The sequence below is a fragment of the Nyctereutes procyonoides genome, unplaced genomic scaffold, assembly GCF_905146905.1.
Source record: "Nyctereutes procyonoides isolate TBG_1078 unplaced genomic scaffold, NYPRO_anot_genome, whole genome shotgun sequence".
NCBI classification, from domain to species: domain Eukaryota; kingdom Metazoa; phylum Chordata; class Mammalia; order Carnivora; family Canidae; genus Nyctereutes; species Nyctereutes procyonoides.
This window is the reverse complement of record NW_026575128.1, coordinates 746664-764440: the sequence shown is the minus strand read 5'-3', so window position 1 is coordinate 764440 and position 17777 is coordinate 746664. Positions and strand designations below refer to the sequence as shown.

General features: G+C 39.5%; 1 protein-coding gene across 1 annotated transcript in view; it reads left to right on the top strand.

The window, feature by feature from the left end:
• Nucleotides 1–17777, top strand: part of CCDC30 (coiled-coil domain containing 30) — a 121597-nt gene that overhangs the window by 84781 nt on the left and 19039 nt on the right. Inside the window, 4 exon segments of the mRNA XM_055342080.1 lie at nt 186–389; nt 3158–3312; nt 11931–12093; nt 12602–12714. Coding sequence (XP_055198055.1) covers nt 186–389; nt 3158–3312; nt 11931–12093; nt 12602–12714 — 635 coding nt within the window.

Genomic DNA, 17777 nt, shown 5'->3' with positions numbered 1-17777 from the left:
ATCTGGCTAGATAGACTTTGGCAAACCTTACTAACACATGACAGCTCCAGAGAGGTAACCATCCATATGACATTGGTTATTTGTCAGCTCTTGGGGGACTGCACTATGAAAAGTGCTTATCCTGGCTCAATATTCGTCTTATTTCAATGCTTATTACTATCACTCTGTTTAATCCCCACCTCTAGATCAAAGTTGAACTAAAGCAGGCCCAGCAGAAGTTCTTAGATAGCACAAAGATGTGCTCTTCACTCACAGCAGAATGGAAGCACTGTCAGCAGAAAATCCGGGAACTGGAGCTAGAGGTACAGGCTCAGAGCATTAAATCACAGAACAACCTGCAGGAAAAGCTGGATCAGGAGAAATCAAAAGTTGCTGATGCAGAAGCGAAGGTAATTATCCTCAAGCTTAATAAACAGCATGCACTGAATATCACAACTGAAATCCTATTTCCCTAAGGATATTAAGAAGTAGTTACAATGCCAACTTGATAGAATTCTCGGGTTTTTCTTTGCTCTTCCATACTTTCCTCTCTTTTGACATCACCTGCTCCTACTGTTCCAGTAAATCTCGTGTTTCTTTAAACTGCATGAACTTTAAAAGATTAAGTTTCATTAAAGCTATAACATGAACTTAAAGTAACCGATTGAAGCCATATGACTTTTGTTTTATACTTTCAACTTTTAAAAGATTTATTCTCCTCTCATTTGTCTGCTGATATGATATTTACTTTGTAATTTTGGGGAGATTTGTGTTGTGAAATGGACTGTTTTGAAATAATGCCCCTGCATTTCAGATTGCCTAACACCAGGTGGCAGTAGTATGTAACAGTTGCACATTTTGGTCTGTGGGTTGGAGAGTCAAATTTCACATAAAAAAATAAATCATAAAATAAGTAAATAAATCATTTCATCAAACCATATAAGTATAAAACAAATATCTAAGAGTAGATGACAGCGAGCAGCCCGGGTGGCTCAGTGGCTTAGCGCCTCCTTTGGCCCGGGGCCTCATCCTGGAGACCCAGGATCTAGTCCTATGTCCGGCTTCCTGCATGGAGCCTGCTTCTCCCTCTGCCTGTATCTCTGCCTCTCTCTCTGCGTGTGTGTGTCATGAATAAATAAAATATTTTTAAAAAATAAATAAATAAATAAAAGTAGATTACAGCAATCTTAATTATGCTCAAAAGCCTAATTTTGAGCTAAAGAAACCAGAACAAGAACGTTCATACCATTTAATTTCATTTATATGAGGTTTAAGAATAGACAAAACTAAGTTATGATCTGAGAATGAGATTGTCTTTATTAGGTCACTAATTGGGAGAGGACTAGAGGGAATTTTCTGTGGTGCTGGGAGTATCCTATACCTTGATGTGAGAGACAGTTGTAAGTGAAACTCCATTCAGTATGCTCAAGATATGTGCACTTTGTGTATATTATTACTCCATTAAAAAAGTAATTGGTGGGCATCTGGGTGGCTTAGTCAGTTAAGTGTCTACCTTTGGCTCAGGCCATGATCCCAGGGTCCTGGGTTGGAGCCCCCAGTCGGGCTCCCTGCTCAGTGGAGAGTCTGCTTCTCCCTCTGCCTTTAATCCTTGCTCATGATCTCTCTCTCTCTCTCTCTCTCTCTCTCTCTCTCTTTCTCTCTCTCTCTCTCACTCACTCTCTAAAATAAATAAATAAATAAATAAAATCTCTTAAAAAATTTTTTAAATAAAAAAACAGAAAAGTAGTTGGTAATTCCAGATTAGTAAAAAAATCTAAATTTAGACAGTACTAAATATCGGTGAGCATTTTGTACAATAAGGAGTTTTAAATATTGACTGCAATTGGAAGAATAAATTAACATGAACACTTTGGGTTTTTTTTTAAAAGACATTTATTTAGACAGAGAGCAGCACATGTGAGAGTGTGGGGAGGGGCAGAGGGAGAGGAAAGAGAATCCTTAAGCAGATTGCGTGCTGGGCATGGAGCCCCATGCAGGGCTCCCCAGGACCCCAAGATCATGAGCCAAAATCAAGAGCCAGATGCTCACCTGATGGAGCAACCAAGGCATCCCAGTATGAACACTTTGGAAAACAATTTAGTACGTGTACCTGCCTCTGTCTCTGCCTCTCTCTGTGTCTCTCATGAATAAATAAATAAAATCTTAAAAAAAAATCTTATCATGAATCTAGTTGCACTGTGAAGAAACTAGACATGCTCACACATTGCTGTTGGAAGTATAAATTGGCCTAATACCTATGGAGTCAGTTTGGCATTATCAAACAAACAAATAATAATACCTTTGCCTTGGCAAATTCATATCTTATAATTTATTCTAGAGCGATTGTTTGTAATAGCGAAAGACTGGAATCAATTTAAATATCCCATCAGTAGGGATCTATTTAAATAAGTTATAATATATCCTTATAATGGAATGGTATACATCTATAAGAGTTCTATATACACATATAATATGGAAAAATCACCAAATATAGTGTTATTTTTAAAAAGTAAAATGCAAAAAATAAAAATAAAAAAAATAAAAAGTAAAATGCATCTGAGGCACCTAGGTGGCTCAGTCAGTTAAGTGTCTGACTCTTGATTTTGGCTCAGGTCATGGTTTCAGTGTCAAGAGATCAAGCCCTGCATCGTGCTCTACACTGGGCATGGAGCCTGCTTGAGATTCTTTCTCCTCCCCCTATCCCCTCCTCCTCCTCTATTCATTCTTTCTCTATCTAAAAAAAAAAATATTTTTTAAAAAAGCAAAGTACATAAGTATATATGATATGTCATCATCTGTGTAAAAAATATGCATACGAGGGAGAACTGTATAATAATATTTATGTAGGCATAAATCCCGGAAAGGTACACAAGAAACTAATACCAGTGATTATGTATGTAGTGCAGGAAAACTGGCAGGAAGACAAGCTAGAGATGGGAAGGAGCTTTCACTATAAAGCTTCATTTACACAAACATCCGTTAAACTGTGTGAATGTTTCATATATTGTAAAACTTAGGTAATTTATTTTAAAATTAAAATAAATCTAGCCTTGCTGTTTACTTTAGACCAGATTTGTTTGTTAGCACTGTGTTTGCCAGTTCCTCATATGGCATATCCCTAATTGGAAAAAAGGTCAGACTTTGCTTAACATTTTATTGGTGAAATTTTTCCTTCAAGATTTTGGATCTACAGCAGAAATTAGAACAAGCTCACAAAGTCTGTCTCTCAGACACATGTGCTTTGGGGAAGAAGCAACTCGAGGAAAGAATAAAAGAAGCCCTGGAAAATGAAGCTAAAACAAAGCAACAATATCAGGAAGAGCAACAAAACAGGTAAGAGGAACAAAGATGGCAGCTTCCCCCGGGCTAACCCCCAGTTTGCCAGCAGTGTCAGTTTATGGACGTATTTCCTCAGTGTTCCCACTCAAGTGAACTCAGTTACACCAGGCTTACCAACACTGTGTTCTCATTGTTGGTCTTGTTTGCCATTCACACTAGCGTGTTGGATTCTTAAAGGCAGGGATTGTATCTTGTTGCTTTGAGACACACTTGGTGCCCCCAGTCCATGTTCTTGATAACTGTATTACCTCTGAAATATGATACTCTGGGATTTGCTTTTCTAGTTCTAACATGACTGGTGAAAAGGCAAACCAAATGAAATTGATGTTTGTATTTATCAGCTGATATTCTTCAAAGAAGTCTCAAGTACTTTCCAGGTATCTTAATCATCAATAATCTGTTCCCAGATAAGAGCTTTCTTTTTTATTTTTTCTCAAATTATTAGGATTACTATTAGAATTCTTACTTAGGCGATCTCCCTGGATACCCTAAACTTCAGTAACTGGTTTCTTTTTCTATGACACTCCCAGTAATTCACATCTATTTTAATAAAAAGTTGGTTTTAGCTGCTGAAAAGATACGCAGACATTCATGTATATTATGAAGCTGAGAAATATACTTTCAGCTTTAGATAAAAGCTCTAGTATAGGGCCTAGCACTCAATAGGTACTCAGAAAATAGTGAATGAATGAATGTTTGAATAAGTAAATGAATAAATGTATGAATGAATAATGAGTTCACTGAGTGAGGTACAGTAGAAAAATACTTGTCTCACTGCTGCCTCTAACAGGATGGCAGGCCATCCTTCTGTTATAACACAGCTAGATCCTGAATAAACATAGTCCGTATACCTTTTAAAGCTTTACCCACAGTAAAGCAAGAGAAAGCACCAACAGCAAACATACAATAAGCTCAAACAAAAATGATGAATGTGAATAAACTTCTGAGTCAGAGGGCAAATAATAATATCACCTCGGGTTTGGGAAAAGGATCTGAGGAAGTTTGCCTCAAGGTGGGAGAGTGAACTAGAGACTCTGATACTAAGCTGAGAGTCTTGAAGTGTTCCCTAGTAGGCAGCTTCCTGACTTCCCCAAATTCTCTTAGGAGGAAAGCAAGCCCAATTCAGATGTGAAGGATTCCCATATATTAAGTTTAATCAGATATAAGCCTACAATAAAAAATTACCAAATGACACAAGGAAACTGGCTACCACAAATGATTGTCATTGGATACAACAAACACCAGATTTATAACCCCCAAGAACTTCTGCAACAGGAATTATGAATAATAGATTGCAAAACAACTATATGAGGCTTTTAAAGAAACAAAATATGAAGAAATCTTCATACCCTGTTAGTAGGAACATATATTGGTACAGCCACTGTGGAAAACAGGATGGAAGTTCCTCAAACAATTAAAAGTAAAACCACCATATGACCCAGTAATTCCACTACCAGGTATTTACCCAGAGAAAATGAAAATACATTAATTTAAAAAGATACAGGCACCCCTTTGTTTATTGCAGCATTATTTACAATAGCCAGGATATGGAAGCAACATAAGCGTCCATCAATAGACAAATGGATAAGAAAGATGTGATGCTGTACTTGTGTACACCCTCTGTAATGGAATATTATGCAGCCATAAAAAGGATGAGATTGTGCCATTTGCAACAAATTGGATAGACCTGGAGAGTATTATGCTAAGTGAAATAAGTCAGACTGAGAAAGGTAAATACCATATGATTTCACTCATATGTAGAATCTAAAAAAAACAACAACAAATGAACAAACAAAAAGCAGAATTGGATCTATAAACGCAGAGAACAAATTGAGGATTGACAGAGGGAAGGATAGTAGGGGAATGAGCAAAATGGATGAAGGGGAGTGGGTGATACAGGCTTGCAGTTATGGAGTGAATAAATCATGGGAATGAAAGGTACAGCATGAGGAATATAGTCAATGGTATTGTAATAGCATCGTATGTGACATATTATGGTAGCTATACTTACGGTGAACACAGCATAATGTATAAACTTGTCAAATAACTACGTTCTACACCTGAAACTAATGCAACATGGTGCATCAACTATACTCAAATAAAAATATTTTTAAAAAAGAAACAAAAGATGTAATCCAAGAATTGAGCAAGGAAAAGGCTATTTAACTTCCCTGAAACTTGGTTTCTTATCTCTAAAGTGGGACTAGTAATACCAGCTCTATACTTCTTCTGTGAAGATCGCCCAAGACAAACTATGTAGAAATAATATGTAATATTTCAGCTAGCTATAAGAAAATGAAATATGTAGGGAAATTCTTTTCCACAAAGAACTATATAATATACATTGTTTTGTAACCTGGAGGAAAGCAATCCCAATTTAGATATTTAGATTGTAACCTACTTTTTTCACTGTTCGGTTTATCTTCCATAAACCTTCTAGAACATTATTCTAATAACAGACCATAATTAACTTAATCCCTTATTGTTGTATATTTACATCTTTTCCAGTTTCTTGCTGTAATAAGCAATAACCTAATATCTTTCCTTGTAGCCAAATTTTTGTGTATATCCTTTACTACTTCCATGGGATAATTCTAGCAAGTAAAATTGTAATTAATTATAATTAATTATAATACTCATTATGAAATTTCAGTTACTAAAGAGAAATATTAGGGCACATTAGTGACTCATTTGGTTAAGCTTCTGACTCTTGATTTTGGCTTAAGTTATGATCTCAAGGTCAGGAGATTGAGCCCTGTGTTGGGCTTTGCGCTGAGCATGGAGCTTACTTGAGATTCTCTCCTTCTTCCTCTACCCCTCCCCTGCTCGCACAGACCTGTGCACTCTCTCTCTTTATAAAATAAATAAATCTTTGTAAAAAAAAAAAGAGCTATATAAAATAAAAAGAATAAATCCTTTAGAATTCTGTCCTTTGGCAATAACCACTTCAAGTGGTTCATACATATTTCTCAGGTCTTTTTTCTACACATATGCATATATTTTTATTATTTGTATTTTGTTGACAAAAGTTGACCCCTTTAAAATATATTGCTTTGGGGTACCTCGGTGGCTCAGTCGATTAAGCATCTGCCTTCTGGCTCAGGTTATGATCTCAGAGTCCTGGGATCGAGTCCTGCATCAGGCTCCCTGCTCAGTGGGGAGTCTGCTTCTCCCTTTACCCCTCCCCCCTGCTTGTGACCTCTCATGCTCTCTCTCTCTCTCTCATAAATAAATTAAATCTTTAAAATAATATGTTGCTTTTGAATTTGCATTTTTTACCTAACAATATAACATGGGCATCTTATTAGCTATGTAAGAGCTACATAATATTGGTCAAGTTTCTTATCCTTTCAGTGCCTCTCCACACCTAATTCATAAGATTGTTGCGTGGATTAAATGAGCTTTAAGAGTTAGGTTATATTATCAGCATAGGGCACATAGTAAGCACTCGTATTAGTCAGGAATCCATCAGAATAGAACCAGTAAGAGAAATACATATTTAGTAAGAGATTTGGTACCAGGATTTGGTCTTATGCCATTGTGGGGCAGGTTACACAGTTTGTAAGGCTATCATCATTCATCTTATGCTAGAGCTCAAAGTCTGCAGGATGAGTGGTCAGGAAGTGTAGATGGATATGAAGTGAGAGTGCAATGACAAGCTAAACCCATGAGCACAGGGCAAAACCGTGAGGATGGACTGGACCCTGTCCCTGCCTCCAACCTTGATGAAGTAGGTGTCCTGCAGGAGAAAATGGTCCCCCTTATCAAGGAGCTAACTGAACACCTGGTCCAGGAGCTGGAAAAGATAGAGCAGTTGCAAGCCTAGCTGTTGCTTCACACAGAGGTGAGCCGCAGATACCTGGCAATGGGGATGAGCTTCAAAGGCACCTACTCTGACTTCCTGAGTGTAAAACCCAAACTGCTTTACTTCCACCCTCCATACCCTGTACAAGTAAAGTATATCTCTTGTAGCCCAGTCTAACCAGAAACATATACAGAGGTAATTCCTGGACAAGTTGACACGTTACAAGTCAGGACTAAAAAGGTGTTATTATTATTGTTGTTGCAATATTTGATGTTATTTTTGTTACTGTTGTCATCAACATCTTCTTCAGTGAAGTGATAAATGTTCATCTGGCCCAGAACAAAATGTCTGAGAATAAGGCAAATGGCAAGAAAAGAGGCTAGAAAAGTAAGCTAGACTCGAGCCCTGCTGAACGTAACAAGCCACATCAAGGACTTGGGGCATGTTCATGGAAGACACTGGTCTATAGCTCTCCTTTCCTGTAACATCTCTATCTGGTTTTGGTATTAGGGAGATGCTGACATCATAGAATTGATTAATAAGTATTCCCTCTTCTTCACTTTTTCTGGAAGAGATTGTAGAGAATTGATATCATTTCTTCTTTATGTTTGGTTGAATTCACTGGTGAAACCATCTGGGCTTAGTGCCCTATTTTTTGAAAAGTTATTAAATAGTGATTCAATTTCTTTAGTAGGTAGAGGTCTATTCACAGTATCTATTTCTCCTTGCATAAGTGTTGGTAGACTGTGTCTTTCAACGAACCAGTCTGTTTCATCTAAGTTATCAAATGTGTAGGCATAGACTTGTTTAAAAAAATATTCTTTTATTGTCCTTTTTTATGTCCATAGGATCAGTAGTGGTGATCCATCTTTCATTTCTGATATTAGAAATTTGTGTCTTCTCTGCTTCTTGATTACCCTGCCTAGGGTTTATCAATTTTATTGATCTGTTCAAAGAACCATTTAAATTGTTTTTCTCTATTGTTTTCCTGTGTTCAGTTTCACTAATTTCTGCTCTGTTTTTTGTTATTTCTTTTCTTCTGCTTTATTTAGGATTATATTGGTCTGCTTTCTCTAATTTCCTAAAGTGGAAGCTTAGATTATTGATTTTTGATCTTCCTTTTATAATATTTGCAGTTATTTTTTTTAAAGATTTGATTTATTTACTCATGAAAGACACACACAGAGAGAAGCAGAGACACAGGCAGAGGGAGAAGCAGGCTCCATGCAGGGAGCCTGACATGGGACTCGATCCCAGGTCTCCAGGATCACACCCTGGGCTGAAGGTGGTGCTAAACCACTGAGCCACCGAGGCTGCCCAATATTTGCATTTAATGCTGTAAATGTCCCACTAAGCATAGCTTTCGTTCCAACTCACAAATTTTGTAAGTTGTATTTTCATCTTCATGTAAAATACATGTAGTTCATAATATTTTTAATTTTTTATGATTTCTTATTTGACATGTATTATTTAGAAGCATATTGTTTAATCTCCAGATATTTTGGGATTTTCCAGCTATCTTTCTGTTACTGATTTTAGTTCCATAATATTATTTTAAACAGTTTCATAACATTCTGTTACATAACTATAATTTATATAAAATGCTTTTTAGACATTTTTGCTGTTACAAATAATGATGCAATGAATATCTGTGTACATAGACTTTATAATAAGTGTTATGCTAAGAGAAGATGCTGTGGTAGTGCATAGCAGAGACACTTAGTCTGGTCTAGGGAGCTCAAGAAAGCCTTCCTCAATGAAATCTGTTTAAGCTTAGTGTGAGGAACTTGGGATGGATAGCTCAATAGAGAATATTAGGGGAAAGAAGTCCTAGAAGAGGAAGATAAGGACAAGGTTGGAGTTGCAGGGGAGAAATAAGTGTAGAGGATGACTTATTTCAGGTGTGAAAAAAGTTCATTTTGCCTGGAACAAAATGTTTGGGGGCAAGAAAATGAGGCTAGAAAGGTAAGCTAGCTAGCAAGCTATATTGAGGTATTTGAACCTTATGATATGATGAGATTGTGATGTAGAAAGAGCACTCTGGTTGCTATGTAAGGAATGGATTGAGAGATTAAGGCCATTGGGGAAACCAGGATGCTTCAACCCATTTATCTCTTAATTTCTTTTTTTTTTTAAGCTGGATACAGTGTACTTTATTGATGGTACATAACAACACAGGAGCTCCCCAAGCCCCTCCCCTTCTTCAGGGGTCTGGGATGAAAACTGTGGTGGTCTGGAGATTCTCAGTGTGTTAGGGGATGAATTGGGGCAAGGACTCCCCAGCAGCTGAGGGCCTCTCTCTTCCTCTTGCTCTCACTGAGGCTGGTGGTCTAGGGGTTTCTCACACCTTAGAGGCCATGAGGACCATAAAGTCCACCCCCCAGTTGCTGTAGTCAAATTCATTGTCATACTAGGAAATAAGCTTGACCAAGTGGTCATTAAGAGGAATGCCAGCCCCAGCACTGAAGGTGGAAGAGTGGGTGTCACTATGAATGTCTCAGGAGACAACCTGGTTTTCAGTGTACCCCAGGATGCCCTTGAGGGGGCCCTGTAATGCCTGTTTCACCACTTTCTTGATGTCATCATATTTGGCAGCTTTCTCCAGGCAGGAGGTCAGATCCATGACTAACACATTGGGGGTGGGGACACAGAGGCCATGCCAGTGAGATTCCCATTCAGCTCAGGGATGACCTTGCCTACAGCCTCGGCAGCGCCAGTAGAAGGAGGGATGATATTCTAGGCAGCCATCATGTCACAGCTTGCCATAGAGGCTGTCCACAGTCTTCTGAATGACAGTGATGGCATGGACTGTGGTCCTGAATCCCTCCACGATTCCGAAATTGTCATGGATGACCTTGGTCAGAGAGGCCAATAGTTGGTGGTGCAGGAGGCATTGCTGACAATCTTGAAGGAGTTGTCTTACTCCTCAAGGTTCATGCCCACCACAAACATGGGAGCATCAGCAGAGTGGGAACAGATGATGATCCTCTTGGCCCCACCCTTCAAGTGAGCCCCAGACTTCTCCATGGTGAGATAGCAGTGGACTCCACAACATACTCAGCATAACATCATCCCAATTGATGTTGGCGGGATCTTGCTCTTGGAAGATGGAGATGGGCTTTCCATTGATGATAAGCTTCCTGTTCTCAGCTTTGACTATGCTGTGGAATTTGCCATGGGTAGAATCATAGTGGAACATGTAGATCATGTAGTTGAGGTCAGTGAAGGGGCCATTGATGGCTACAGTATCCACTTTACCAGAGTTAAAAGCAGTCCCAGTGGCCAGGTGCCCAATATGGCCAAATTGACTTACTCCAACTTTCATCGTTGTGTCTCAGGGACAGGACTGGCACTGCACCAGAAGATGTGGCTGCATATATCTAAGGGAGAGGAGCAGAGAGCCTTCTTAATTTCATTCATTGGCATAACTGGTTTATTTGTCTTTTTTCAAACTATATATAATATGGGAATTAATTTCTAACATTTCATTAGTTTTTTAAATTTTGACTTGATATGTTTCAATGTCCGTTTCCAACTCCTAGATTCTATTGCATATAACTCAATTTTCTTTTTTTTTTTATTTTTTTTAATTTTTTATTTTATGATAGTCAGAGAGAGCGAGAGAGAGAGGCAGAGACACAGGCAGAGGGAGAAGCAGGCTCCATGCACCGGGAGCCCGATACGGGATTCGATCCCGGGTCTCCAGGATCGCGCCCTGGGCCAAAGGCAGGCGCCAAACCGCTGCGCCACCCAGGGATCCCTCAATTTTCTTTAGTCCTAGCAATTTAAAACTTCCCTTTCAGCTCCAAAGCTTATTTCTTAGTCTGGCCCCTTGATCAGAAATTCAGAATGGAACCAAAAGAGCAGACAATAATTGTCAAGAATTGCTCAGGTCTATAATGAATGAGGTAAAACAGAGGTGAAGGGGGCAGTCCTGGTGCAGGGACAGATATGAATGGTACAAGGTAAGCTTATAGAGCCTGCGCTTATATCCAGAACCATGACAAGAGCTGGAGGTGCTGGAGGCTGAGAGATATGAGTCCCAAGTCTCAAATATCAATCTTTCCCAGTAATCCATTGGCTTTTCTGAAAACTGAAGTTAGAGAAAGTGAGTTCAGTTGTCCAGTATCAGTAGTGACCTAGCATGTAGATGTTACTCCATCATCCTCATCATATTCTTCTTGATCATCTCCTAAATCCAAAGAGCCTTGTCAGAAATCCTCAGAAACTCTTCCACGAACTGTAGTCTGATGAGATTCCCTCTGAAGGAGTTAAGTACTTATGGCCCTTCTGGAAAAGGGTGAATTTCCTCATCAAACACGGGCTTATTTATGATTCAGCTCTTGCAGTGTTAACCTGTGTGCATTAGTATCAATAACATTTGTAACTAACAGCCCTATGTTGAACCAAGAAGATCAAGGGACCCAACTTGTAAAGCCACAAGAACGAGTAGAAAGAATAGAAGAAAGAAAACAAAAAAAAAAGAAAAAAAAAGAAAGAATAGAAGATTCAGGATCAGAGCCCTACCTCCATCTTGTCCTAGCAAGTTAATTAAACCTCTCAGAACCACAGCTTCCTCTGTGAAATAAGGGAAATTACTTCCTCTTTGTAGGGTTGTCTTGATGAGTGAGAGAGAGAACTAAGAGAAGCATTTGTCACAAAAGAGGTCCCCTGTGCTGGTCTCTTTATTTTATGGACACGTGCCCTACCTCAATGGACCAGTAAAATCCCTTGTGATGATATAACAATTTTAGGTCAAAGAATTCCATAAATTCAGTGTGATTTAATGTACATTAATTGCTCTCAGGAAACTCCTAGATCAGAATGTAAATGAGCTACAAAAGCAAGTGAGCATCTTACAAGATAAAGGGAATCAACTGGAAATAACCACTTCTCAGCAACAATCCAGAATTCAGGAACAGGAGGCCCAACTTAAACAACTAGAAGATGAAAAAAGAAAATCAGACGAGGTAAGAAAAGCAAATAGATGTGCTTCTCAGTTTTCCTGTTCCATAGACCTGAGTAATACCTAATACTTATTGAGTGCCTAGCATTTTACCCGTTAAGTGTATTGGGAAAGCAGAATCTACTCTAGATATCTCAAGCAAGAAAGGATCTAACACAGGGAATAACATGCTTACAAACTGTTGGAAGGGAAACTGTTGGAAGGGAAACGTAGGGGTGGAGAGAAGGTCAGAAAGAACTGCTGCTGACTTTCAGTAACTCCAGAAGTTCAGAAATCCCAGAGAAACCCACTCCTGCAGCCCCAGAGTGGGAGATTTGCAGGAACACTTCCTGAAGCCCGCAAATGTCTCGTCAACTGTCTCTCTGTCCATTTACCTGCTAGTGCTAGAGGAGAACCATGGGTTCCCCCCGCAGTGCTGGAACTCTGCTGTCAAGAGAGTCTGGGAAAGGTAGTTTTCAGACTTCCAACCTTGCAGCACAGAATAGACTAATTTTTTAAAAATTGTTTTTCAGCATCTTAAGAGCAACCAAGAATTGTCAGAAAAGCTTTCTGGGTTGCAGCAAGAGAAGGAAGTGCTACGTGAAAAATATGGGCAACTTTTGAGGCAGTTTGATGTCCATGTGAGGTAAACAAAAACCAGTTCCCTCTGGATAGGGATTTCATGCTTTTCCCACATACACCCTTTTCATTTGCCTTCATGGTTTTCTCCCTGCACATACTTTGCTCAGTCCGGATCACCCTCTCCCTGTTTCAATTCCTCATTTCAACTCATAATTCTTAGGCTAGGAGTCACCTTCTCTAAGAAGCCATTTTTGGTGCCACCAGCCTGGGCTGGGTGAAGTGCTTGTTCTCTGTATCCTTAACAGCGGTTGGTATATGCGTCTTTGTATTTATTTCAGAACTTGCCGCATTATTTTGAAATGATGTGATTCACTACATGTCTTCCTACCAGACTATAGGCTTTTCAAGGGCATGGACCATGGTCTTATTTTCCTTAGTCTACAGTATATACTAGGTGCTCAATAAAAAAATGTGTTTCTGAACTTCCTGCTCTTTCTTCCATTCCCTGCTCATCATTCCACCAGATGCCTCCTGCTCTCCTCCTTTCTGGAATGTAGCATAGTAGTTCAGAGTATGGACTCTGGAGCCATATTGCCTGGGTACAAATCCTGGATCCACTAGAAACTAGCTGTGTGACTGTGGATGAGTTATGTTGCCTCTCTATGCCCAAAGTCCCTCATCTTTAAAATGGGCAAAATAACAGCACTTATCTCATAAAGTTGTTGTGAAAATTAAATGAATAAATAGACATAAAGCACTTAGAACAATGTCTAGCACACAGCTATTATTCTATTTCTTTTTAGTTATTTTTCCATGACCCACCCCTCCGCTCCCAGCTCTGTAGTCTCCTGCTCTATTCCTTCTATTAGGCTGAAATTTCTTATTCTTTTGTATTCTTACTCGCCAACTATGTTGATGGTATTAATAATAATGATTTTAAAACCATTGTCCAGGGGATCCCTGGGTGGCGCAGCGGTTTAGCGCCGCCTTCAGCCCAGGGCCTGATCCTGGAGACCCGGGATCGAGTCCCACGTCGGGCTCCCTGCACGGAGCCTGCTTCTCCCTCTGCCTGTGTCTCTGCCTCTCTCTCTCTCTCTCTCTCTCTCTCACTGTGTGCCTACCATAAATAAATAAAATAAAATAAAATAATTAAAAAAAAAACCAATGTCCATTGCTGTATAGCAAAGAGTATTTTTCAAAGTCATTGGTATTCCTTATCTTGCTTCAATCATCATATTAGTGAGAAATGTAGAAACCATGGTCAGGGGACTATGTGTGGTTCAGTTGATGCTGCTTAGAAATCTAAGGCTAGGGATCCCTGGGTGGCGCAGCGGTTTGGCGCCTGCCTTTGGCCCAGGGCGCGATCCTGGAGACCCGGGATCGAATCCCACGTCGGGCTCCCGGTGCATGGAGCCTGCTTCTCCCTCTGCCTATGTCTCTGCGCCTCTCTCTCTCTCTCTCTCTCTCTCTCTGTGTGTGTGTGTGTGTGTGTGTGTGTGACTATCATAAATAAATAAAAATTAAAAAAAAGAAATCTAAGGCTAGAACTCAGTCCTCTAATAACCTATATAGTGCTCTTCTCACACCTTATCTTGGTATTAGAAGGAGTTGAAAGAATGAAGTGCGAGATCCAGAACATATAAAATGCCACGATGCCTGCCAAATGAATTGACACTGAATCTAATATGTATATAAATTGCTTATCCAGAATCCTTCGTGTATTCATTCCTAGTCTCTGTCAATACACAGTTTTATGATTTTACCATCATAGCTTGGATAAAAATTTTTTTGAAGATTTTATTTATTTATTCATGAGAGACACACAGAGAGGCAGAGACACAGGCAGAGGGAGAAGCAGGCTCCATGCAGGGAGCTGGATGTGGGGCTCGATCCTGGGTCTTCAGGATCATGCCCTGGGCTGAAGGTGGCGCTAAACCACTGAGCCACCTGGGTTGCCCCATAGCTTGGATAAAATTTTATATTCCCCTCCTCTTAGTGTTGTCTCCTAAGCATAGTGCTTTGTTGCGACAGCCTTTGAATTTGCTTATTTTTGTAAAACATAGTATTTCGTAAAGTTGATGTACCCTTGCACACATAGTTGCAGTTAAACAGGATCTGATTGCTAAAGAAGACTAACAGGATCCAATGACAGTGCTTCCAAATGTCCAACTTGTTGCAGGAGAGGATACAGTAGCACAACAGAATTGCCTTCCATGGCAGTCTCACAGCAGACAGTCCTGAGTGGTCCAGCCAGGATCCCCAGAGGTGATCCAGATGTGTAAGGGCCATGCTGGGATGCACCTCCTCTCTTGGGTCAGGAACTACCAGTGTGTGCACTGAATACCTCAAAACCAGGGACCCCCCAGATGGAGTCTCAGCTGAGATTTTTCTTTATACATACACACACACACACACACACACATATATATGTATATATATTTTGTATATATACATATATGTATATATATATATATATATATATATATATATATATATATTTGGCTGGTCATGTGAGCATATTTCTGCTACGTAACCAGCCTCAACAGCAGAGTCTTCTTGAGATCTTACTGAGACCAAGTACAAATCATTGGTCTCACTGTTATCAGTAAACAGTGCTGACAAGCTGGTGAAAGCTGCCATCAGATTCCTCGGCCCTGGGATTACAAAGCAATGCTGCTTTAATCAGCAAATTTCATTACTTGACCAATAGTCAGTGCCAAGGAAGAACTTTAGCAAAACAGCTCAGGTCAGTTCTAGGCCTGCTGGAATCAACCCTCACAACGCAGTCCTAATTGAGTTACAAATTACTCACTGGTCTTATGAATGAGATTTTTACTCAGAATAACACAGAAAAAAGGTATTTTGGTATATGTATATATACACACACACACATACTTTTTGTTTAAAACATTATTTTTATAGAATAAATTTCCAGGAGTGGAATTACTGGTCAAAAATCTGGAACTCTGGTTCTTAAAATGTTATGGCAAACATTCAGAAGCACCCCACCAAAATGTTCTGCTATCATTATATAAAAGTAGCAATTACACCACATCCTCATTAGCACTGGGTGCTGCTATTGCGGGGAGGGCTCTGAAGAAATTTTACCCAATATTCTTTGTTTTAGTGGAGGTATAATTGACCTATAATAAATGCACAGATTGTGTATGTACAGCCTTATACTTGGCAAATGTATACACCTACACAATTGCTACTGTATTCAAGATCCAGAACATTTCCATTATCCCTTAAGGTTCCATCTGAACTTTTCGCAGTCACTCTGCATCTCCTGCAGGTGCAGAGATGTGTCCCCCACTTCCTCCCAGACATCCACTCTTCTGATCTCTGTCTCTTCTAGAATTTTATATAAATGGAATATTATTGCATGTAATATTTGTGTCTGACTTCTTTTGAGCAACATATTCTATGATTTTTTTAATGCTCACTTATAATTATAAATATTTGTCATTTTATTTTAAATTTCTCTGATGGCTAGTATGGCTGAATATTTTTCCGTGTCATTTGCCCATTGCCTTTAGGACAGTGGGTCCTGAATCTAGCTTCATGTGCCTGGACCCCAATATAGGTTAGTTAGATCAGAATCTGTGGGGATAGGGCTTAGGGACCAATGTCTTTATAAAAGCTTCCTTGTGTGGTTCTGATGGGTCATCCAGTGTTAAAAACACAGCTTTAGGAAAGAAAATGGAAGGAATTATCAAACTCTAGGTCCATTTTTGTCTTCATTCCCCTGACCCCAGCCCTGACCTTTACAGACAATGCTTATTTTTTCCAAGTTGTCCCAACCACTCTTCCAGAGGAACAAATTCCTTGCCTTTTTGAAAGAAAAAAAAAATAGAAAAGTCCATCTGGTTTTACTTAAACATAAGCAAAAAATTGTCCCTACATTTTAGACATGAGTATTGTGCTGCCTCATAGATCTAGTAGTTAATAAAGTGAAAAATAAACTTAGAAAATTCACATGTTCTTCACACACTTTGGCCAGGAGAGCTTCTGACCAAACCAAAAGGTGTGGCACCTAGCCAGCCAGCACTGGCGAGGGAAGGCTCCAAGCTCTCACCAGCTGTACTGCATCAACATACTCTTCAAACCATGCATAACACTATAGAAAGAAGCCTGAATATCAAGCAACAGGAGCCAGTTCAGTCAAGCATAATACGCTCACTTGATGGAACCTCATACAATTGTAAAAGATGGGGACCCCCAAAGACTAGACAGTGGCATGGGGAAATGCTTACAATATAATAAATGGAAAGACGGTAAGACTAAAATTTTAATGTAGACAATGTTTAAACAAAAGATGCTTATAAAAAGACTGAAAGGAGGGGCAGCTGGGTGGCTCAGTGGCTGTGATCTCAGGGTCGTGAGACTTGAGCTCCACGTGGGGCTCCATGCTCAGAAGGAAGTGTGCTTAAGACTCTCTCTTCCTAAAAAAAAAAAAAAAAAAAAAAAAAAAAAAAAAAAAGACTCTCTCTTCCTCTCCGTTTGCCCCTCCCCTCTCAAATAAACGAATAAATCTTTTTTAAAAATTAATTTCTTAATACTCCCAATGGCAAAATAAGAGAGAAAGCAGCTAGGATTTGGGTTTTAATATTCTAGGGCAGGATGGGTAAAATAAAACCCAGAAACAAGTGCTGTGTTTCAAATGACGTCAAAACATCAGAGTAGGGTAGCCTGGGTGGCTCAACGGGTAGCCTGGGTAGCTCAGCGGTTTAGCGCCGCCTTCAGCCCAGGGCCTGATCCTGGAGACCCGGGATCGAGTCCCACGTCGGGCTCCCTGCACGGAGCCTGCTTCTCCCTCTGCCTGTGTCTCTCATGAGTAAATAAATAAAATCTTTAAAAAAAAATCAGAGTAATTGTGAACAGCTGAGAAACCCAGAGGATGCCAGGTAGGTTGTTTGTACACTGGCAGGTGTTACACCTCTGAAGCCATGGACTAGAGGATGCTAAAACCCAGTGATATCTTTTGCCAAACTATTTCTAGTAAAAAGGGAAATAAGAACATTTATGAGATGTAAATATCTCCCTGTAAAGAATCTAAGTCACAGCAGTGGTAATCTTGAACACAATTCTGCAAAAATATATACTTCATCCTATGCAGTGGGTACT